Source organism: Salmo salar, chromosome 23 (assembly GCF_965601325.2).
Source record: "Salmo salar chromosome 23, fSalSal1, whole genome shotgun sequence".
Classification (NCBI taxonomy): domain Eukaryota; kingdom Metazoa; phylum Chordata; class Actinopteri; order Salmoniformes; family Salmonidae; genus Salmo; species Salmo salar.
The window spans coordinates 12,756,598-12,780,000 of record NC_138313.1 but is presented as its reverse complement, the minus strand read 5'-3'; the positions used below and the strand labels follow the sequence as shown (position 1 = coordinate 12,780,000).

Here is a 23,403-nt window from a genome sequence, read left to right as displayed (position 1 = left end):
TATTGTAGTGAGATAATTTCTTTCTTTCGGGATATGAGTATGTCCACATCACTGTCAGACCATTTTGTTGGTAAACCAAGTGGTAATGTAAAAGTTTTTTTTGTGATCCAATATGTAATATATTACACTTATCATACTTTTTCTAACCTCTATGGATTACAACAAAATTATCTAAATCCTCTACGAGGATGTGGAGGGATCCAAATTGTGGATTTAAAAGAAAACATGAATCATCAGAGTACAATGCCCTGGATTTCTAGCCCCTTGATATTATTGTTGGATCTGATTTTATTCCGATGGCCATAATAAATAGATATGCCGATTGTGGACAACTTTAATTTACTCCTCTTGACAGTTTACATTTTTCCACAATCGTTTAGACACGTTTGCTGAATCTTTGGGCCATTTTCCCAAAATTCTAAACACAAAACCGCAAACACAAAATGCTAAACTGTACAACTGTCAAAACTGTTTTATCTCTTCCAAATGTTTTTTTTTTGCATCAAAATGACACGCGTCATATGAATAGATCTGTCTACCAACCAACAACAATCACGATCTACTGGTTGATCGCGGAGTGCTTGCCAGTCGATCGTGAGATTTTTATTTATTTAATATATATATATATATAATTATACATCCACTAAAATTCAGCCACACAAATCAATGCCTATAATCGACAGTCCTCCATTCACAGCAATGTCTGAAAAGTCATGTGATTTACATAAAATATGACCATTCCCTGCCCACTTATTGACGTATGCCTAGTTAGTGCGGTCAGATGCCACCCGCCAACTCCAGGTCGAGGTCACGGTGATGCCAGGCAGGTAGCTAGCTAGCTAACTTTGTAGCCATATTCGTTCTTAAGTTGTGTGGTCAACAGCAGCAATAATGAGTGAAGGAAAGGATACAAAAAAACAGAAAACGTATCATTTCCACAAGGAATGGGAGGTGGATTCTATTTTTGTCATGTCAAACTCAAAATGTGTTTGCCTCATCTGCCATAATAGCATCGCTATCCCAAAGGAAGGTAAAAGAACAACATTTTAAAACCACACACAAAACCCAGAAAATAGATTTTCCAGCAAAGACTGAATTACGAAGAAGAAAGGTACAAGAATTAAAAAATCTACTTGCAGCGCAATTTTCACAAGGCCTGTGACCAAAGGGGTGGCGGCAACCATAGCATCTTATCGTGTGAGTCACGTTCTTGCTAAGCATAAAAAGATGGGGAGTTGGATCAAGGAAGCATTTATTGAGGCTGCCGACTTGCTGTTTGGAGATTTTAAGAATAAGACTGAAATTATGGCTGCCATCAATGACATTCAGTTGTCCAGAAATACGGTGACAAGAAGATGTGAGGGAATAGCGGAGAACCTCAAGGATCAACTGAAGAAGGATATCGACAACTGCGAGTGTTATTCCCTCCAGTTTGACGAGTCCACAGATATGGTAGATGTGGCATAGTTATGCACTTTCATCAGAATGGTATTTGACAACATGAGTACAAAGGACGAACTACTCACCATTTTGCCACTGAAATGACATACAAGGGGCGAAGATATTTTTCAAGCTTTTATGGAGTTTGCTAAGTAATTCCAACTGCCCTTTTGTAAGCTTGTCTCCATTACTACCGATGGTGCACCCGCTATGGTAGGCCGCGTTAGTGGGTTCATTGTATTGTGCAAACAAGATGATTCTTTCCCGGACTTTCTTAGTTATCACTGCGTAATTCATCAGCAAGCTTTGTGCAGGGAGATGTTAAACATGAAAGAGGTGATGGATGTTGCGATGAAGATTGTGTGTTCTATTCGCGCAAGAAGCCTACAGCGGAGGTTATTTCACGCTCAATCAGAAGAGACTGAAGCGGAGCACACAGACCTGCTGCTGCACACAGATGTGCGGTGGCTGAGCCGAGGGAACTTTTTAGAGAGATTCAGTGAGTTGTTGCCTGAAATCGAGGAGTTTCTCAAGGTCTCCAAACATGCAGACTATGCACAGCTAGAGGACACACAGTGGCTCCTGGATTAGCTTTTCTCACTGATCTAATTTACATGCTGTCATGAGAATTTTCAATCCCAATGATGATAACTAACAATTATTTAAGCTTTGTCCAATCCCCGAGGTTTGTAAGACCCTGGGTTTAATAATAATTAGGCAAAGACTCAGCTTCTGCAAAAGGTCCGTAAGGTTTATTCAGAGAATGTTCTAAAAATCATATAATGCGCACAGCCTTTTATATAACTCCTACAAGCGCCTACAAGTCTACAAGCGCATCTGTTCCTCCCTGGGTGGAGGAACTTTATCTCCTGTCCTTGGTCACACAGTACCAAAACATGTCTGTTGTACGTTCCTCTTTATCACACACAAACACAATGTTCCCACTGTCTCACAATATTCTAGTATTATGTCTAAACACATTGTCTAAGCGTCTGTAACTATTAGGGTGAAATACTTTAGTCATTACAATTAATGTCATTCAGATTCTCTTATCATTACTTTAAACATATACATTCCCTTATCACATGCTTAATGAATTGAATGTAGAGCTGCAAGGAAAAGGCAAACGTAATCGACATGATCAGCTCTGTGAACACTTTTAAATGCAAACTACAACTGCTCACAAGAAAGCTGCAACGTAAGGACCTGCACTTCTTTCAACACATGCATTCAGAACATGAACGCCAGGGCAAGGATACAGCACAGCTTGACAGTGCACGTTACGTGGAGCAAGTCCAGAGCATCTTATCTGAGTTTGACAGTCGTTTCACTGACTTTGCATCACTTGAGCCTATTGCCACTTATATGTGCTTTCCGTTTGGCACAGACATAAATGTGGAAGTCATTGCCTCCAAAATGGGATCACTTTTTCAGTTGAACACAACTATAGCAGAAAATGAAATTCTCACCCTTCAAAATGACATTCAGCTGAAATCCAAGGCAACCACTGAGATGAAGGAAGTGTTCTGGGAGCTACTGCTAGAGGAGAAGTATCCCAACATAAGAAAATGTGCTCTCAACTTATCAGCCCTTTTTGGATCAACCAACGTCTGTGAGTCTGCACTTTCTCATATGAAGATAATAAAGTCCAAGTATAGATCTACTATGACTGATGACCACCTTGTGGCCTGCATGAGACTTGCAACAAGCTGCTACAGCCCTGACTATGGAAAAACTACTTGCCTCCACCCAATGCAAAAAGTCACACTAAGGTAGGAAATGAAATTAGTTGCACTTATTTGTGGAAAACATGTTATTGGTCCACATATTTGGATGTCATAGCGGCAGGTCCATACTCAGTGGTTTGTTGCGTTTCATACATTGTGTTGGTTAGTTTAGATTTAGAGACTGGTAGATCTCATCATGCTGGCAAATGAAAAAGTAGATCTCACGTCAAAGAAGGTTGGGCACACCTGCTGTAGCCGGTTGTAAAAGATTGTTACAGTAATGTATACCTACTCAAATATACATAAATAAACACACAAAATGCAGTATTTTTGAACACTTGTGTTTTGTATGTAACACTTTCCATACCCAACAGGAGAAAATCAGGAAAAACAAACAGTAAGATAAAGTGTTTTCTGTACAAAAAACAAATATGAAAGTGTCTCATTCTTTCAAAACTGTAAACACAAAATGCAAAAAACACATACAAAATGTAAGAAAAAAGACATTAGGCTGCATCCTGCCTCATATTTTCGTCTGGCGATGTTCTCCCTGGCTAAACAGCAGAATCTTCTGGAGTGACGGATCCAGCCGCCGAAAGCCCCCACATCAACTTCACAACATGCATCTTCCATTGCCTGGAGAAGAGGCATGCGTGCGAGGGGATGGTGGTCATACACCTTCCATCGCCATTCCGGAAAAAAAACTCTTCAATTGGGTTTAGGAATGGGGAATATGGTGGGAGGTATAGAACAATAAATTGTGGGTGGTTGTTGAACCAGTTGCGGAACATAGAATCCTGGTGGAAACTCACGTTGTCCCAGATGACAACATACCTGGGCTGCTCTGGTCCACCCCTCTGCTTGGCTGGAATGAGGATGCCATGTGTGTCCAGGAATGTGATGAAAAGGGCGGTGTTGTAGGGACCAAGGTTGGCATGGTGATGGAGGACGCCTTGCTCGCTAACGGCTGTGCACATAGTGATATTCCCTTCACGCTGTCCATGGACATTCACAATGGCATGGTGGCCAATAATGTTCCATCCCCATATTTTGGCTAGGTTGAAGCCAGCCTCATCAATGTAAATATAAACGTGCTGAATTGCAGCGGCATCCAGCTCCAAGACTCTCTGAAACAGACAACAAGACAATATGTGACATAGACCTAGAGCAGTCAATATGGTGAGGCACAATACACTGGATTACAGTACTGTAATGTGTCTATACAGTGCTGATATGATAGTAAATTCACAGTATAGTATTTACTTGCACATATTCATAGCGCTGTTCTTTAACCCTCTCTGAGTTTCGCTCAAATGGCACCCTGTAAACCTGTTTCATCCGGATTTGGTTGCACTGTAATACACGATCCAATGTAGACATGCCCAGCTGGTGAATGTTATTGAATATTGGGTTGTCTGCAATTATGTGGTTCTGGATTTCTCGTTGTCTAATGGTATTGTTTGCCACCACCGTGTTCACAATAGCAGTATCCTGTTCTGGTGTGACCAGCCGGTGTCTCAGTTCTGCAGAAGATCCACAAATATATGATTGATTACACTAAGCTAAAATAATCTATTTTCTTTCAATATGAAATTACATTACTGTAACATTGGCCAACAATCACTGAGTAACATAGGCCTACTGATATGTCGGACTGCAGTATACTACATTATACATACATAAAGAGCATAGTGTAGATGGTAGGTAACTTACCAGTTGTCATTTCTGAATGTACGGATGATGGATGCAACCGTGTAGCGGCTCAGGTTGGGCTGAACTCTCTGCCCAGCCTCCCTCATACTCAATCCATGGTTGAGCACATGGTCAACCAATGTGGCCCTGATCTCATCTGAGACAACTGTCCTTCCTCGTCCTCCTCTTCCTCCTATTACTCTCACTCCTTCACCTCTAGCTCTTGCTTCCATTTTTCTCCAAAACAGGAGAGCTCATCTGTGGCCTTTTATAGTGCTAAAGCTCGGATTTCTAAGTGAACAATTCAGCAACTAGTGTTTACACCTGTGAGGAGTGGGTGTTGCCAATTGGTGTGTAGAGCTTGGCATTGTGATTGGCGTTGCTTTCCAAAGGGACTACAGAGATTTTAATTTTGAATGTTGTGCCTAATGTAGAGAACTGTGTGTAGTGTTTTGCAAAAAGTGTGATATAGAATTGAAAACTGAGTGTAAAGCCGGAATTGTGCTTGAAATTTTGCAGACTTGGTTTAGGGATTTGGTACATGAGTTTCAGGTTTCGGTGATTGCGTTTCAAGTTCCAATTTTAGTGTGTAAACAATTGGGAAAAACTGTAATACTTTCTGAGAAGTAGCCATTATTGAATATTTTACACCTAGGGTTATTTTACACCTAAGTGATTCTCCAAAATGGAAATATTCCTTGCATTTATATAGAAGTTTGTCATACTTTATCAAAAGCCTTTTCAAAGTCAGCTATGAATACCAGGCCTGGTTTCCCAGATTTTTCATAGTGTTCTATTGTTTCCAGTACTTGTCTTATATTATCTCCAATGTATCGTCCATGTAAGAAACATGGCTGATTAGGATGAATAATATCCAACAATACCTTTTTTAATTCTATGCACTATGCATTTTGCATCACAACACTGAAGTGTAAGGGGCCTCAAATGTTTTAAATGGACTGGATCTTTATATTTACCTCTTGGGTCCGGCCTGTTTCAGTAGTAATGAAATCAGACCTTCTTGTTGAGTATCTGATAATCTAGCCTTTTTATAGGACCTCTACAGGATCGGTGGGTCTCCTATGGAACGGTTGAGCTAACGTAGGCTGTGATTAGCATGAGGTTGTAAGTAACAAGAACATTTCCCAGGACATAGACATATCTGATATTGGCAGAAAGCTTACATTCTTGTTAATCTAACTGGACTGTCCAATTTAGAGTAGCTATTACAGTGAACGAATACCATGCTATTGTTTGAGGAGAGTGCACAGTTATGAACTTCAAAGTGTATTAATAAACCAATTAGGCACATTTGGACAGTCTTGATACAACATTTTGAACAGAAATGCAATGGTTTGTTGGATCAGTCTAAAGCGTTGCACATACACTGCTCCCATCTAGTGGCCAAAATCTAAATTGTGCCTGGGCTGGCATAATACGTTTTGGCCTTTCTCTTGCATTTCAAAGATGATGCCCCCCCCCCCCCAAAAAAACATGTTTTTTTTCTTTGTATTATCTTTTACTAGATCTAATGTGTTATATGCTCCTACATTAATTTAACATTTCCACAAACTTCAAATCGTTTCCTTTCAAATGGTATCAAGAATATGCATATCCTTGCTTCAGGTCCTGAGCTACATGCAGTTAGATTTGGGTATGTCATTTTAGGCGAAAATTTAAAAAAGGGGTGGATCCTTAAGAGGATTTATAGGACTGGTTAAAACATACTAATAAAGGTCCTCTAAGTACATCAAAAAAGGTTTGCTATACCTCAACTGGTATGCTAGCCATCCCTGGAGTTTTCACAAACTTAAGGGCTTTAATTGCATCAAGAAGTTTCTCCTCAGTAATTTGGCCTTCACATGACTCTTTCTGTACAGCTGTTCATTTTACATTATTAACAGAAAAAAAATCCATACAATTATCTTTGGTTAGTGGAGATGGAGGAGACTGAAACAAAAACATATGCTTAATGTACTTTGCTACCTCTTTCAAAATATGGTTTGGTGAATTGTAGGTGACTGTGATTTGTAACAAGTTTCAGTAAAATATTTTTAGTATAATTTCTATGTTGAAGACATATTCCATCCAGTTCACTTTATTTTTATAATAGACTACACTTGATCTTTCTTTAAGTTCCTCCATTGCTTTTAGTTTGTCCTCTAACTTATTGTGTGTGAGTCATTACCCCCCTCTAGTGATGAGGAAAAGCTATTACAGCTGAAATAGAATAATTGAAAAGTCCTCTCAGAGCTCCAAGTGAAAACGAAGCCCCATTTATGGAAATCTGTACAAACTTAAAGGACTATCACTCTGTTATTCTGTCTGTATCCAGATGTGTTGGTTATTTATTGGTTTATTCTTAGCAGAAACCCTGATGAAGGAAGCTCGCAGTTCCAAATGGCACCCTATTCCCTATGTAGTGCACTATTTTTTTTCCCAGAACCCTATAGGGGGTCCTGGTCAGTTAGGGGTTCTGGTCAAAAGTAGTGCACTATTTAGGAAATAGGGTGCTATTTGGTATGCAAACTAATACATTGCATCAGAGCAATAGAGATGTGGGGCTATCTTAGTTTTCACTCTGTGTATTTTGTGCAGGCAGAGGAGGAGAAAGGCGACATGGAGAAAGTCAAGCTGGACAACAAGAGGATCCTGTTCAATCTCCTACCTGCACACGTAGCCCAGCACTTCCTTATGTCCAACCCCCGCAACATGGTGAGTCTCACCCCGTCCCCCCTCTCCCCTGTTCCCGAATGGGTCCACCAGCAGGACTGGGTCATCTCATGTTTGTGTAGCGGTGCACTAGAGTAGCTGGTGTAGTTGGATTGTTTTGAGGTCGTGTTTGGGTTGTATTGTGATCGGACCGCATCATGACGTGGTCATGTTTTGAACAGGGTGTTAAGAATTGCTTCTTTGACCTCCAAGGTCGTACAGTGGTTGCGGGTGTGGTTGATGTTTGGTTGTTCTCTGTTGCTGTGTCCATTGATTGATCAATATCCATCTTACTGATGTCTGCCCCCCCTCTTCTCAGGAACAGGAAATTATGAAATCAAACATCCTGGAGACTTCCCAACCAGGAAATGTGTATTCCTGTTACAAGAACAGGATTGTTTTGTAAACAGTGGAACCAGGAAGTGTCTTTCCGGAAACAGTGATGACCCTAAGACCCTGGAATGTTGTAGGATCCCATGTATCCCTATGTCCATCAGTGCACTGTACTAATATGGCAGGGTGCTGTAGATGATACATTGTTGCAAATATAAGGTACACAGTGCAGAGAAATGCACAAGAAGGCCACATCAGTCCAATGTCCTAGAATATGTACTGGTAGCCTTAAACAACTGTCCCAGGACCAGTATGTTAGCCGTATCTAACTTACATACACTCTCTGCCTCTCTGCTCAAGGAAACTGTGCCCTGTATCAACTGTTCCTAGACCTGTGTATTAGCCCTATCTAACTACTAGTTCATTGTCTACCTCTATTCTTGAACATGTACTGTTAACCCTCTGTAACTGTCCCATGACATGTGTATTAGCCCTATTTAACTCCTAGTTCCCTGTCTACCTCTGCCTCTGTTCTAGGACCAGTACTGTTAACCCTATGTAATAACTGAACCCCACTGATCTAGGACAGGTACCGTTAAATCTGTAATAACTGTTCTTTTCAGGGTGATGAACCATCTAACATGAAGTTGTAAAATCCAGAACTTCCTCCTCAACCCTTTGTAACAAATCAAATCAAATTCTATTTGTCACATGGGCCAAATAGAATTTGTAGTAGATGTGTAGTAGACCTTACAGTGAAATGCTTACTTACAAGCCCTTAACCAACAATGCAGATTTAAGAAAAACAGTATTAAAGTATTTACTAAAATAAACTGAAGTAATAAATAAAAAATTGAAAAATAACAAATAATTAAGGTGCAACAATAAAATAACAATAGCGAGGGTATATACAGGGGGTACCGGTACAGAGTCAATGTGCGGAGGCACCGGTTAGTCGAGGTAATTGAGGTAATATGTACATGCACTGTAGGTAGAGGTAAAGTGACTATGCATGGATAATAAACAGAGAGTAGCACCAGCGTAAAAATGGGGGGTGGGGACAATGCAAATAGTCTGGGTAGTCATTTGATTAGCTGTTCAGGAGTCTTATGGCTTGGGGGTAGAAACTGTTAAGAAGCCATTTGGACCTAAACTTAGCGCTCCGGTACCGATTGCCATGCGGTAGCAGAGAGAAGAGTCTGACTAGGGTGGCTGTACGCACTACCCTCTGTAGTACCTTGCGGTCGGAGGCCGAGCAGTTGCCATACCAGGTGGTGATGCAACCAGTCAGGATGCTCTCGGTGGTGCAGCTGTAGAACTTTTTGAGGATCTGAGGACCCATGCCAAATCTTTTCAGTCCTGAAGGGGAATAGGCATTGTCGTGCCCTCTTCACGACTGTCTTGGTGTGTTTGGACCATGATAGTTTGTTGGTGATGTGGACACCAAGAAACTTGAAGCTCTCAACCTGCTCCACTACAGCCCTGTCGATGAGAATGGGGGCGTGCTCGGTCCTCCCTTTTCTGTAGTCCACAATCATCTCCTTTGTCTTGATCACATTGAGGGAGAGGTTGTTATCCTAACATCACACTGCCAGGTCTCTGACCTCCTACTTATAGGCTGTCTCATCTTTTGTCGGTGATCAGGCCTACCACTGTTGTGTCATCGGCAAACTTAATGATGGTGTTGGAGTCGTGCTTGGCCATGCAGTCATGGGTGAACAGGGAGTACAGGAGGGGACCGAGCACGCACTCCTGAGGGGCCCTGTGTTGAGGATCAGCGTGGCAGATGTTTTACGTACCCTTACCACCTGGGGGCGGCCTGTCAGGAAGTCCAGAATCCAGTTGCAGAGGGAGGTGTTTAGTCCCAGGGTCCTTAACTTAGTGATGAGCTTTGAGGGCACAACTGTCCCAGGGACTTGTTAATACCTGTTAATACTTGTGTAATATTCCTTTCATCTTAGGTTCCCTGTCTGAATTTGTTTCAGGACCTGTACTATCAGTCGTATTGTCAGGTAGGAGTGCTGTTTGCTTCCATTGCTAACTTCAACGACTTCTACATCGAGCTGGACGGCAACAACATGGGAGTGGAGTGTCTCAGGCTTCTCAACAAGATCATTGCAGACTTCGATGAGGTGTGTCCCAAATGGCACCCTATTTTCTAGTGCACTACTGTTGACCACTGTCCAAATTGTAGCCTTTTCCCTATATAGTCCACTACCTTTGACCAAGTCTATGGCATCTTATTTCCTTTGTAGTTCATTACTTTTGACCAAAGTCCTATGGGTGCTGGTCAAAAGTAATATATTATATTGGGAATATGGTGCCAAATGGGATGCAATCAGTGGCCCAACACCTCATCAAAGTTCACCTTTTACTGTTCCATGTGTACTGACAGTGTTAGCTGGTCAGAGATCAGAGTGGTGGTGTGATCCTAAAGTTAATCTCAACCTAGCTTCACCTGGAATGCTTTTCCAACAATCTTGAAGGAGTTCCCACATATGCTGAGTAATTGTTGGCTGTTTTTCCTTCACTTTGCGGTCCAACTCATTCAAGGGTTTTTCTTTATTTTTACTGTTTGCTACATAATAGTAATAGTGAAGCCATCAAAACTATAAAACAGCACATATGGAATCATGTAGTAACTAAAAAAGTGTTAAACAAATCAAAATATATTTTCTTCAACGTAGCCGCCCTTTGCCTTGAAGACAGCTTTGCACACTCTTGGTATTCTCTCAACCAGCTTCACCTGGAATGCTTTTCCAACAGTCTTGAAGGAGTTCCTACATATGATGAGCACTTGTTGGCTGCTTTTCCTTCACTCTGCGGTCCAACTCATCCCAAACCATCACAATTCGGTTAAGGTCAGGTGATTGTGGAGGCCCGGTTATCTGATGCAGCACTCCATCACTCTTCTTCTTGGTCAAATAGCCCTTACATAGCCTGGAGGTGTGTTGGGTCATTGTCCTGTTGAAAAACAAATGATAGTCACACTAAGCGCAAACCAGATGGGATGGCGTATCGCTGCAGAATGCTGTGGTAGCCATGCTGGTTAAGTGTGCATTCAATTCTAAATAAATCACAGTCAGTGTCACCGGCAAAACACCCCCACACCATCAAACCTTCTCCTCCATACTTCACGGTTGGAACCCCACATGTGGAGATCATCCGTTCACCTATTCTGCGTCTCAAAAAGACACGGCGGTTGGAACCAAACATCTCAATCAGGCCAAAGGACAGATTTCCACCGGTCTAATGTACATTGCTCGTGTTTCTTTGCCCAAACAAGTCTCTTGTTCTTATTGGTGTACTTTAGTTGTGGTTTCTATGCAGTAATTCGACCATGAAGGCCTGATTCATGCAGCCTCCTCAGAACAGATGATGTTGAGATGTCTGTTACTTGAACTCTCTGAAGCATTTATTTGGGCTGCAATTTCTGAGGCTGGTTACTCTAATGAATTTATCCTCTGCAGCAGAGGTAACTATAGTCTTCCATTCCTGTAGAGATCCTCTTGAGAGCTAGTTTCATCATAGCGCTTGATGGTTTTTGCAACGTCATTTGAAGAAACTTTCAAAGGTCTTTACATTTTCCATACTGACTGACCTTCATGTCTTAAAGTAATGATGGACTGTCATTTCTCTTTGCTTATTTGAGCTGTTCTTGCCATAATATGGACTTAGTATTTTACCAAATAGGTCTATCTTCTGTATACCTTGTCACACCACACCTGATTGGCTCAAACGCATCAAGAAGGAAAGAAATTACAGAAATGTACTTTTAACAAGGCACACCTGTTAATTGAAATGCGTTCCAGGTGACTACCTCATGAAGCTGGTTGAGAGAATGCCAAGAGTGTGCAAAGCTGTCATCAAGGCAAAGGGTGGCTACTTTGAAGAATCTCAAATATAAAATATATTTTGATTTGTTTAAGACTTTTTTGGTTACTACATGATTCCGTATGTGTTATTTCATAGTTTTGATGTCTTCACTATTATTCTACAATGTAGAAAATAGTATAAATAAAGAAAAACCATTGAATGAGTCAGTGTGTCCAAACCTTTCACTGGTGCTGTATATCTAATTTTCTCTCTCTCTCTGTCTGTCTGTCTGTAGCTGATGGATAAAGAGTGCTACAGAGACATTGAGAAGATCAAAACCATCGGCAGCACATACATGGCTGCAGTAGGCCTAGTACCTACAACTGGCTCCAAGGTGCACTAAACTACAGCATGGCATAACGTGTGTGTTTGCACAAGCATGTGAGTGTGCGTGCGTGTTTACATACAGTGGGGTCCATAAATATTGGCAACCTTGATAGCCTAGCAAGTAGCCTAGTGATTAAGAGTGTTGGGCCAGTAACCGAAAAGTCGGTGGTTTGAATAACTGAGACAGCAAGGTGGAAAGATCTGCCGTTCTGCCCTTGAGCAAGGCAGTTAACCCCCAACAACTGCTCCCCGGGTGCCGATGACGTGGAAGTCGATTAACCTGTTGGGGCTACAGGTTAGCAATGAACCCCGAGTCGGGATTGCTAACAAGGCTGGAAATTCAAAACATCAAAAATCTAATAATTTCAATTTCTCAAACAATCAACTATTTTACACAATTTAAAAGATAAACATCTCCTTAATCTAACCACATTGTTCGATTTTCAAAGAGGCTTTACGGCAAAAGCATAAAGTTAGATTATGTTAGGACAGTACATAGCCACAAAAGTACAAACATCCATTTTCAATTCAAGGTCAGGCGTCACCAAAAGCAGAAACCAGCTAGAATTATGCACTAACCTTTGTCAATCTCCATCAGATGACACTCCTAGGACATTATGTTATACAATACATGCATTTTTTGTTCCATCAAGTTCATATTTATATCCAAAAACAGCATTTTACAGTAGCGTGAAATTCAGATTTTTTTCTTCTCTGAAATGCTTCCGGTGAACATAACAAAATTACTATTCGAAAACATTGGTAAATTATAATATTGTCATTCAAAGAATAATATATTATCATCTCGTAATTGCTACCGAATGGCCAGATCTCAAAATAACTTTACTGGGAAATCACATTTTGCAATAAACGGGGTGCTATGCTAAGAACAATAAGCTATGCTATACAGTTAGCATCATCTAATATCGATAATAACATTGTAAATATCCCCTTACCTTTGATTATCTCCATCAGAAGGCACTGCCAGGAATCCCAGGTCCGGAACAAATGTGGTTTCTTTTGACAAAGTTCATAATTTATGTCCAAATAACACCAAGTAGTTAGCGTTCATTATGCTCCCACAAAACGTGGTGGTGGGGGTGTAAAATCACGCCGAAAAGCTAAAAAAACCTAGTAAATAATCTATTTACGTTCGTTCAAACATGTCAAACGTTGTTTAGCATTAATCTTTTGGTCCATTTTTAACATTAAACATCAGTAATATTTTCACACAACCTATCCTATGTCTAGATAAACAATAATGACAAACTCACGCTTCTCAGATTTATGCGCAGGCGCAAAAGAATGAAGTGACGACATGTCAACTTCCTTGCATTCTAATTTGCTCTCTGTTTATCATAGACGCTTCAAACAACTTTATAAAGATCGTTGACATCTAGTGGAAGCCGTAGGTGTTGCGAAATGAATCCTTTTTCAGTATGGTATCTATAAAACAATGACACTAAATACTACAGTCACAAAATTCACATTTTTTTTAAATCTATTTTTCACAGGTTTTTGCCTGCAATATGAGTTTTGTTATACTTACAGACACCATTCAAACTGTTTTAGAAAATTCAGAGTGTTTTCTATCCGAATGTGTTAATAATATGCATATCCTAGCTTCTGAGTTGGTGTAGGAGGCAGTTAAAAATGGGCACATATTTTTTTCAAAATTTCTCAATACTGCCCCCGAGCCCCAACAGGTTTTAAGGCAGCCCCCCCACACGTCTCTGATTTAGAGGGCTTGCATTAAATGCAAAAGACACATTTCGGTTGCATACATTCAGTTGTGCAACTGACTAGGGAAACGTGTATAACTAATAAGTTGAATTCATTCAACCAAAATGTGTCTTCCTCATTTAATCCAACCTCTCCGAATCAGAGAGAGGCAGGGGACTGACTTAATCAACATCCATGGCATCAGCACCTGGGGAGCAGTTGTTGTTTGGGGTAAACTGCCTTGCTTAAGGGCAGAACAGCAGTCTTTTTTAATCCACCTTGCTGGTTCAGGGATTCAAACCAGCGACCTTTCAGTTACTGGTCTAACGCTCTAAATCTTTTTGAGATTTTTTTTATTACTTGTTAAACAAAATCTCTTTCTCTGAGCAATTAGTATAGTATATAAGTATAAAATAATATAATCTTCACATTTTTTTTTTGCATACAATATAGCTCAGAATTTGTATTATTTACTTAGTCTTTTTTGCTCATCATTATCAAGGGTCCCATTAATTATGGACCTCACTGTATGTGCATGTCTAAAAATGTATTGTTACCTCAATATAGACTACTTTATGAGTCCCAATTCTAAGGGTCTTCAGATACCTTTTTATTTGCATGCTGTCACATTTCCACTCTCAAAATTCTCCATGAGAGCAGAGAGAGAGAGAACGTGAAGAGAGCGAGAGAGCAAATGAGCGAGAGTTAACTGTTACTGTGGTGTCAGCATATCTGCCTTTTATAAAACAAACTTCTGGCTTCACGTTAAACCCTCTAAGGTGCTCAAACAAAACAGCCATTTTAAAACTTACAGGATGTGCAAGCTTTACGCGAACCTCACAGTTCGTGAGCCAGCATGACTTTTAAATCCTTATGGTGTTGACTGCATCAGCTGCATTAAATAACTTCTGTGTTAACTAATTTTTGACTTATTTCTCTCTTTTTGTCTTGTGATTCCGAGGCTAAGAAGTCCACCTCCTCACACTTATGCACAGTGGCAGATTTTGCTATTGAGATGTTTGATGTACTGGATGCCATCAACTATCAGTCTTACAATGACTTTGTCTTGAGAGTCGGTGAGTGAAAACACACGCACGCTACACATGCACGCACACTGACACACACACACAGGACCACACAGTTCTGATAATATAATGGAGCCAGAGGGAATGGCAGGCCGTTTTACGGGCTCCTGTCCAATTGTGCTATTTGGTGTATTTTTTGGCACTGATCTTAACTTTTTTTGTACATAATATTTCCGCCATAATTTCCTGTGACCGAAAATAACTTCTGGACATCAGAACATCTATCACTAACTCAATGAGTCGGAGATGAAAGACATATTGAGATACTGGGATGCGGAATAAACCACATCCCAGACACTCGAAGAAGGAGGAGATGTCGCTATAGAGGCCGAAGTGCGGAATACCTGACGAGACTACGTCGGAGAGTGGATAAATCACCTTTACCCTCCTTTCTATTCACTGGAGAATAAAATGGATGAGCTCCGTTCGAGACTATCCTATCAACGTGATCTGAAGAACTGTAATATGTTTCTCAGAGTCATGGCTGAACAAGAACATGGTAAATATAAATCTAGCTGTTTTTTCTATACATCGGCAGGACAGAACGGCTGCATTAGGGAAGGTCAGAAGAGTGTGTCTCTTTGTTAACAATAACTGGTGCGTGATCTCTAACATTAAGGAAGTCTCGAGATTCTGCTCACATGAGTTAGAATACCTCATGATAAGCTGTAGACCACACTATCTACCAAGAGTGTATCATATATATTTTTTGTAGCTCTCGATTTACAACCACAAACCGATGCTGGAACTAAGACCGCACTCAACAAGCTGTATAGGGCCATAAGCAAACAAGAAAATGCTCACACAGAGGCGGCACTCCTAGTGGCCAGTGACATTAATACAGGAAAACTGAAATCCGCTGTCCTTGGTTGCAGCTCTCACAACCGAGTTCCAAACTGTCTCTGGAAGCAACGTCAGCACAAGAACTGTTTGTCGGGAGATTGCTAATGATGCTCTTGTGGCTAAATGGAAGCAAGTCCCCACAGCAATGTTCCAACATCTAGTGGAAAGCCTTCCCAGAAGAGGGGAGTCTGTTAAAGCAGCAAAGGGGGGACCAACTCCATATTAATGCCCATGATTTTGGAATGAGATGTTCGACAAGCAGGTGTCCACATACATTTGGTCATGTTGTGTATCTGTTCTGGCATGTGTGGTGTAGGTGTTAACGTGGGTCCAGTGGTAGCAGGAGTCATCGGAGCGCGGAGGCCTCAGTATGATATCTGGGGGAACACAGTCAACGTGGCCAGCAGGATGGACACCACCGGACTACCGGGCAAGATACAGGTTCACTACCCCAAATACTCACACACATGAACGTATTCACGCAGTCGCGCACGGACACAGACGAACGAACACGCGCGCGCGCGCGCACACACACACACACACACACACACACACACACACACACACACACACACACACACACACTATACAGGTGAGCATTCAGTTGTTGTTTATCATGTGTCCTACATCACCCCCAGGTGACAGAAGACGTGCACTGCATCATCAGGGGTCACTATGACTTTGTGTGCCGCGGTAAGGTCAGTGTTAAGGGCAAAGGACAGATGCTCACCTATTTATTGGAGGGGCGGAACCTGGATTGTTCCCGGACCATTCGGTATAACCGTTCAGCCAATAGCAACATCCACACCAAACTGAGCCCCGCCCCCGCCGTGACCGCCTATGCCACTATGCGGAACCCCGGCACAGTCCCCGCAGCAACCATCTCCACCAACAGCACCATCCTTTACCTGCCATCTGTGGCTGATCCCAAGGCGAGTGCGTGACTTCGAGACTGTCTCCAAGGTGACCAAGGAACTCTCCTTGACAAGGAGAGAAGATAGAGATAGAGAGTGGAGTAGATAGGAAGTGACTAAAAGTGAAATATGGGTGAGAGGGAGAGAGGGAGGAAGTGGGTTCCACTTTTACTGGACTATCACTAGGTCCCCCTCAGAGAGAATGTGGTTCCACAGTGCAGACTGCTAGAGATATAGCCCTGGATCCTGTCCTCTTTCTCTCTGTGAGGAGGAGATGGAACTTAAGGAGTTTGGCCACTACCCAGCTGGGTGGTAGACAACCATTTCTACTAGACAAGGATCCAAAATCCGTACCATGCAAATTTTACTCGCTGGCGGGCTATTTTGACACATTTTCTACTAGCCCAGTCTGAAAAGTACTAACCTCATTGTAGCTGAATTTCCATCCCTGAGGAGGGGTGGATACAGTAGTTGAGTGAAGGGTTCTTCTGTATGTTATTACTATAACACTACAGCTTTTTGTCTGTGTGTGGACCTCTGGGCCTCAGGAAGACTTCCACACCTGGTCTGACTGGATCTGAGAATGGGATGGATCTGTCCCACCGGGTGTGGACTGGATCTGCATGTCCCAATCTTCTCCTTCTAACTAACTGTTTAAGTTTAACTAGCTAACTACAGGGTTACTACATTAACAGATCGCTCGATGTAACCTGGCTGTTCTCTTCTAAATAGCGAGGCCACGGATGTACTGTCATGTATTGTACTGTACTGCACAGTCAATGTTTTCACAGCAGACCCTCCCACCCTAATCCACAACCAAGATGACAACAAAAGCAACAGAGAGCATTACGTTTAACTACATTTAACTATCATTCAACTAATTACAGCTTCTACCGTGCTATATGCAACACACAATTCCAGAGTAAAACCAGTAAAAGCCAGCCTGTTACCTAACCTAACCATTAGTTTGCCTTACCTAACCTTCATTCCCTCTTATGCATCTTATATCAGAGCTGTTGCCTTAGCGACGGGCCACTCTACAGGCCGAGTTTACTGAAAGCTTTGTAATTATATTGCCTTTCAGATCAGATGTAGATTGCATCTACGTGTATGCATGTCACAGACAGGGCATTTCCTAGACCATATATTTCTCCAAAAGAAACTGCCAAACCACATTGTCTATTGCAAAGTAAAGGAGCCTTTATTACAGCTTCTTAAATGTACAAGACTTTGAATTTTGAGAAGGACAGCTATTCTCATAGAGATGGGGAATTGCCTTGTATCAGTTGGGATTCAGCGATGCTCACCAGTATTGTTGGATGCATGATGACATATTAGTGTCCAGTTTGCTGTGTGTTTTATATTAGAGTGGATAACTGATGCTTATAACTTCCAGAATCTTCCTTCCGTCACTCCGGTAAAAAATAAAAAACAGTAACATCAAAAGGGATGCTAAACAATGCCACAGAGGAAAGTGGACTGATCGAAAAAAACTATACTTCCGGGCGGCCAAGGCGTTTCTGTAGCTACTTCTAAATAAAAGTTCATACATTAGCAATAACACAGCTTGTGTTCTGAAACAGAACGTCCCCTTCCCTGCCCTGTCTGCATGCAGTAGCAGTGTTGACAACTGTTTTTGAGTGAGCATCACTGTTGGTTCTTTGATTTGTTGCTAGAAGTCCTTAGATTAAATGTGGACGTTGCCGCAACGTCAGCTGGCTCAATGTGCTGTTAACTGTAAGAGCATCCTGATTGGAGACCTGTTTGTTGTATGAGCATCCTTGATTGGATAGCGCTGTTAAAGAACATCCTTATTGGATATTCTTGAATGGAAAGTGACGTTAACTGTTAGAGCATCCTGATTCCTGATTGGATAGTGCTGTTAACTGGATCATCCTGATTGGATAGTGCTGTTAACTGGATCATCCTGATTGGATAGTGCTGTTAACGTGTAAGAGCATGGATTGCCAATAAACCAAGTCTGTATTTCTGTGCAAAACTGAAAACATGGCATAAGCTAGGTTTCCATCCAATTTGTGACAGATTTTCATGCAAATATTCTAAAATATGCATGAAACAATATGCCCATTTTCCCACCAGAGATGTGTTTCCATCAAACTGATCTATTGCAGATAAAAGGCTGTGCGTGATGACGTAGTGCACATAAAAATTACTTTTGAGGTTAAATTCCCATGTACCGAATAAAAATACAAGTTAAATGGGTTTCCATCGCATTTTTAACTCTACTGATGGATTTGTGACAAAAATGTTTGCGTTATATAGCAAATGTGTCCACTCTGTTCTTGATATGTGCGCTCTAGCTAACATCTTGCAGATCCAGTGCAGATAGGCTACCTACATTATGAGATTATTATAGATAAGAGCAACATGATTTTTATTTGTCAAACGGCAACCAAGTATCGATCATCGGTCACCAAAATAAGACCCTCGATATTTATTGGACAGGAGCATCAAGCTCATCACCTTGCACATTCACCACCCTGTGAAGTTCATCAAAACTTATTTCATCTGTAGCCTGATAAACTGCATGCCTTCCTGAGTCGTAGTGGGAGGACCACACAACATATCATCGCGTGACTCCAAGTTTACTTTGATATGATGGTTATTATATCAATATTTGCGCTTAAAGGCGTTTCCACCACTATTTCTTGCATAATTAATTTTACAAACACAAAATTATCCCACCATGTCAAACAAACATTGTCTGTCCCAATTTATTAAATTGTACCGGCATTTCCTGTTTCCATCAGTCAGGTCGTGATTTGTGTTGAATGTGGTGAGGTTTCAGTTCTTTGTCAGTTTATATCATAAAGTTTTTTTTTTCAGTTTGTTTTTTGAGTGATATTTTTTATGAAAACAAGCCTGGTGTCCATCTCGTCTGTATGAGGTGAAGACACATCAACACAGATAGACCAACAGACACAACAGACAGACGCTATATTCCTTACTACTTCAGTCCACATGCATGCACAAACTAAGCTAAGGAAAGCAGTGCTCTTGAATCTATTGCGCTTTTGGGCCTGTGACTTATTTTGGGTGCGTTGTACAGTGGTGTGGTCATATGATCTACAATTTGATGTTTGCGGGAGTTGAACAAACGTTTGAAATTGACTTAAGTTTGTGAGATCATGTTGGATCTAACTGGAACATTACAAGATGGGAGGAGGGTGAGAGTTTGGTCATGATGATATGGAGTAGGTGATGAATCAATATGCCAACCTATTGTCATAAACATATCAAACATATTGGCAGTGTCTCAAATGGCACCCAATTCCATATAACGTTTTGGTCAAAAGTAGTTCACTATACATTGTAAACCCCAAGGCATTTTTAACTCAAATGCTTTTAGAAAGTTGAACTCAGTCAATGAAAAGTAATTATTACTTAAAATGTTTGTGGTCCTGACTCAAAACTAAATAAAAAGTCACATCAGCTAAATTAACTTTTTATCCAGCATGTTCTACTGCAGGTAGATTTAAAAAATAAAAATACATGTTTTTAATAGCTGTGTTTTTGCATGTCCATTGAGTGATTGAACTTGTGCTACACCAAAATACATTTTTTTGGGCAACTCCAGTCCTAGGGAGCCTGATTGGTGTCACACTTTTGCCCGAGCTAATACACTTGACTCCAATAATCAACTAATCATGATCTTCAGTTTAGAATGCAATTATACTGAACAAAATATAAACCCAACATGCAACAATTTCAACAATTTTACTGAGTTACAGTTCATATAAGGAAATCAGTCAATTGAAATAATGTCATTAGGCCCTAATCTAGGGGGAGGCAGGCAAAATGAGTTTTTTCCCCACAAAAGGGTTTTATTACAGACAGAAATATTCCTCAGTTTCATCAGCTGTCCAGGTGGCTGGTCTCAGACGATCCTGCAGGTGAAGAATCCGGATGTGGAGGTCCTGGGCTGATGTGGTTACATGTGGTCTGTGGTTGTGAGGCCAGTTGGACATACTGCAAAATTCTCAAAAAAGTTGGTGGCAGTTTTATGCTGTTTAATCAGCTTTTTGATATGCCACACCTGTCGGGTGGATGGATTATCTTGGAAAAGGAGAAATGCTCACAAACACGGATGTAAACAAATTTGTGCCCAATTTTTTGCAAAATAAGCTTTTGTGTGTATGGAACATTTCTGGGATCTTTTATTTCAGCTCATAAAACAATGAACATTCAATTCTCTGGCAACAGCTCGGGTGGACGTTCCTGCAGTCAGGATGCCAATTGCACGCTCCCTCAAACTTGAGACATCTGTGGCATTGTGTTGTGTGACAAACCTGCATATGTTAGAGTGGCCTTTTATTTTCCCAAGCACAAGATGCACCTGTGTAATGATTACCTGTTTAATCAGCTTCTTGATATGCCACACCTGTCATGTGTATGGATTATCTTGGAAATGGAGAAATGCTCACTAACAGGGATGTAAACAAATTTGTGGCCACATTTTTTGCAAAATAAGCTTTTTTGCATGTGGAACATTTCTGGGATATTTTATTTAAGCTCATGAAAGATAGGACCAAAACTTTTTATGTTGCGTTTATATTTTTGTTCAGTATAGTTTAATCAGCTGTGTTTGCTAGGGATGGGGAAAAAGCGTGACATCACTCCAGGCCCCGATGACTGGAGTTGCCTATCCCTGCCATACAGGGTCATAGTGACTCTTACCGGTTTGGGTAATGACTACAAAATCACTTTAAGTATCTGTACTCAGATATATTAAATACAACAGGTTTCCTCAAAAGTTGAGTAGAGACAGCACATTGGGGTTTACAGTGTATAGGGAGTTGGGTGGCATTTGGCATGGTCCCATTCAGTGCTCATCTGTAGCACCCAGACCTGTGGCTATGGGGTTTCACTGATAACTTTCTCTGTTTGATAAACGTCTGCAATTTTACTGTTTTTATTTGTCATTTATTTAAAGGAGCTCTCAGTGCTTTTGTAACTCAAAAGAGAAAAACAAGTATGTAGAACACTGTAGCACGATCAATAATACATGTATTTTATTAACATTAAAGTAATTCTGCATATCATATCAACCAGTACACCTGAGTACACAGTATATCTGAGTGCACTTTCCAGTTCAAAAAGGTTCCTTGAGAAACCCCTGTGTAAGGGCTCTAACAGGAACCTTTTTGTGCTAATAATATATTGTTGGCAGCCTATCAGAAGATTGGAGGTGTGGCTTATTGGAGGCATGGCTTTCAGATTGTTATTTCTCACCACCCATTAGAGTAAATAACGTTCCTCTTCATCATGGTAAATCAGAACTGCACCTGCTGAGTTGGGCTGTGGTTCAAACTCATAAAAGAAACACCTGTTACCATCTTGGACGGCGGTCCAAATGATTAGCTAAGCAAGGGAAGTTTGTAGTTGAGTTTGCGAGTATACAATTATGTACTGAAACTCCCCATTATTCAATTTGCGACGATTGTACATGCGCTAAGAAAAATCCGCCAAAAATGTAAACCTCAACGTCAATATATGGAGTCACCATACAAGTGTAAGTAAAAACAAATGTAATAAGTTAGAAATTGTGTTACTAATGCACATGACGGGACATGCACGTCTCATAAAAGTCATGTTTTTGATTGGTTAGCTTTTGGAAATTGTAGAAATAAAACATTTTCCTTCTTCAGAAGTTCCAGCTAGGCAGGCTAATGTTATTTAGCAAATTAATTTTCTAGCTATCATACAGTAGGCGTATATTAATAATTGCATGTCTACTTACATTAAATATATAATCATAATTGACTGTAGCGCATATAAGGCACCCACAAGCTACCGGTGGCTAAAAACACAATCATAGCGAGATGAACGAGTGACGAATTTCCGGGCAAAGGCGGTCCATTTAAAAATCATTCCTTCCTCCCTTGCCCTGCAAGAGTATACTCGTCAGACGTCATGATACGTCATCAGAAGTGTCCACTTAATTTGAGGGCTGAGGGGATAGGGTGGGTCTTTAAAGTGTTTGGACTGCTGCCTTGGTCTTGCTTTTTTGGCTTGCTCCTCAAGAAATTCTGGCAGCCATTACCAAAGGCAGTTGGCTTTTTTAAACATTTTAATCATTTAGCAGACGCTCTTATCCAGAGTGACTTACAGAAGTAATTAGGGTTAAGTGCCTTGCTCAAGGGCACATCAAAAGATTTTTCACCTTGTCGGCTCAGGATTCAAACCAGTGATGTTTTGGTTATTGGCACAACGCTCTTAACCACTAGGCTACCTGCCACCACCAAGACACACCACCAAGAGTTCAATAACTACAGGCAGATGTATGGTGAGATGGCAGAGGAAACTTTGAATAGGTCAGTAGCCTACAGATTATTATGAGAAGAATATGTACATATTTATGTAGATATTCTAAACAAAGTGTTTTGATATCTTTCAAATGTAGTAACAAGTCCATGTAGAATAAACAACCCATTAGATAATACCATAGAAGCAGCGTTCTGCTAATATAACAAATCAAATTGTATTTATCACATGCTTCGTAAAACAACAGGTGGAGACTTAATTACAGGTCATTTTTCAACAATGCAGAGTTGAAGATGAAATAGTGACATAAGGAATAAATACACAGTGAATAACAATAACAAGGACAAATAACATGGCTATATACAGGGAGTACCAGTACCGAGTTGATGTGCAGGACTACGAGGTAATTGAGGTAGCCATGTACATAGAGGTAGGGGTAAAGTGACT

The 23,403-nt window shown here is 40.8% G+C and overlaps 1 protein-coding gene across 1 annotated transcript in view; it reads left to right on the top strand.

The window, feature by feature from the left end:
• LOC106584068 (adenylate cyclase type 1) overlaps positions 1 to 19,517 on the top strand; it is a 79,519-nt gene extending 60,002 nt beyond the window's left edge. The window contains exons 15-20 of the mRNA XM_082967918.1: positions 7,458 to 7,574; positions 9,890 to 10,036; positions 12,016 to 12,114; positions 14,791 to 14,905; positions 16,074 to 16,198; positions 16,396 to 19,517. Of these exons, the coding sequence (XP_082824044.1) occupies positions 7,458 to 7,574; positions 9,890 to 10,036; positions 12,016 to 12,114; positions 14,791 to 14,905; positions 16,074 to 16,198; positions 16,396 to 16,701 (909 nt within the window). The 3' untranslated portion in view covers positions 16,702 to 19,517. The remainder of the gene's footprint in view (positions 1 to 7,457; positions 7,575 to 9,889; positions 10,037 to 12,015; positions 12,115 to 14,790; positions 14,906 to 16,073; positions 16,199 to 16,395) is intronic.
• Positions 19,518 to 23,403: the final 3,886 nt, after the last annotated feature.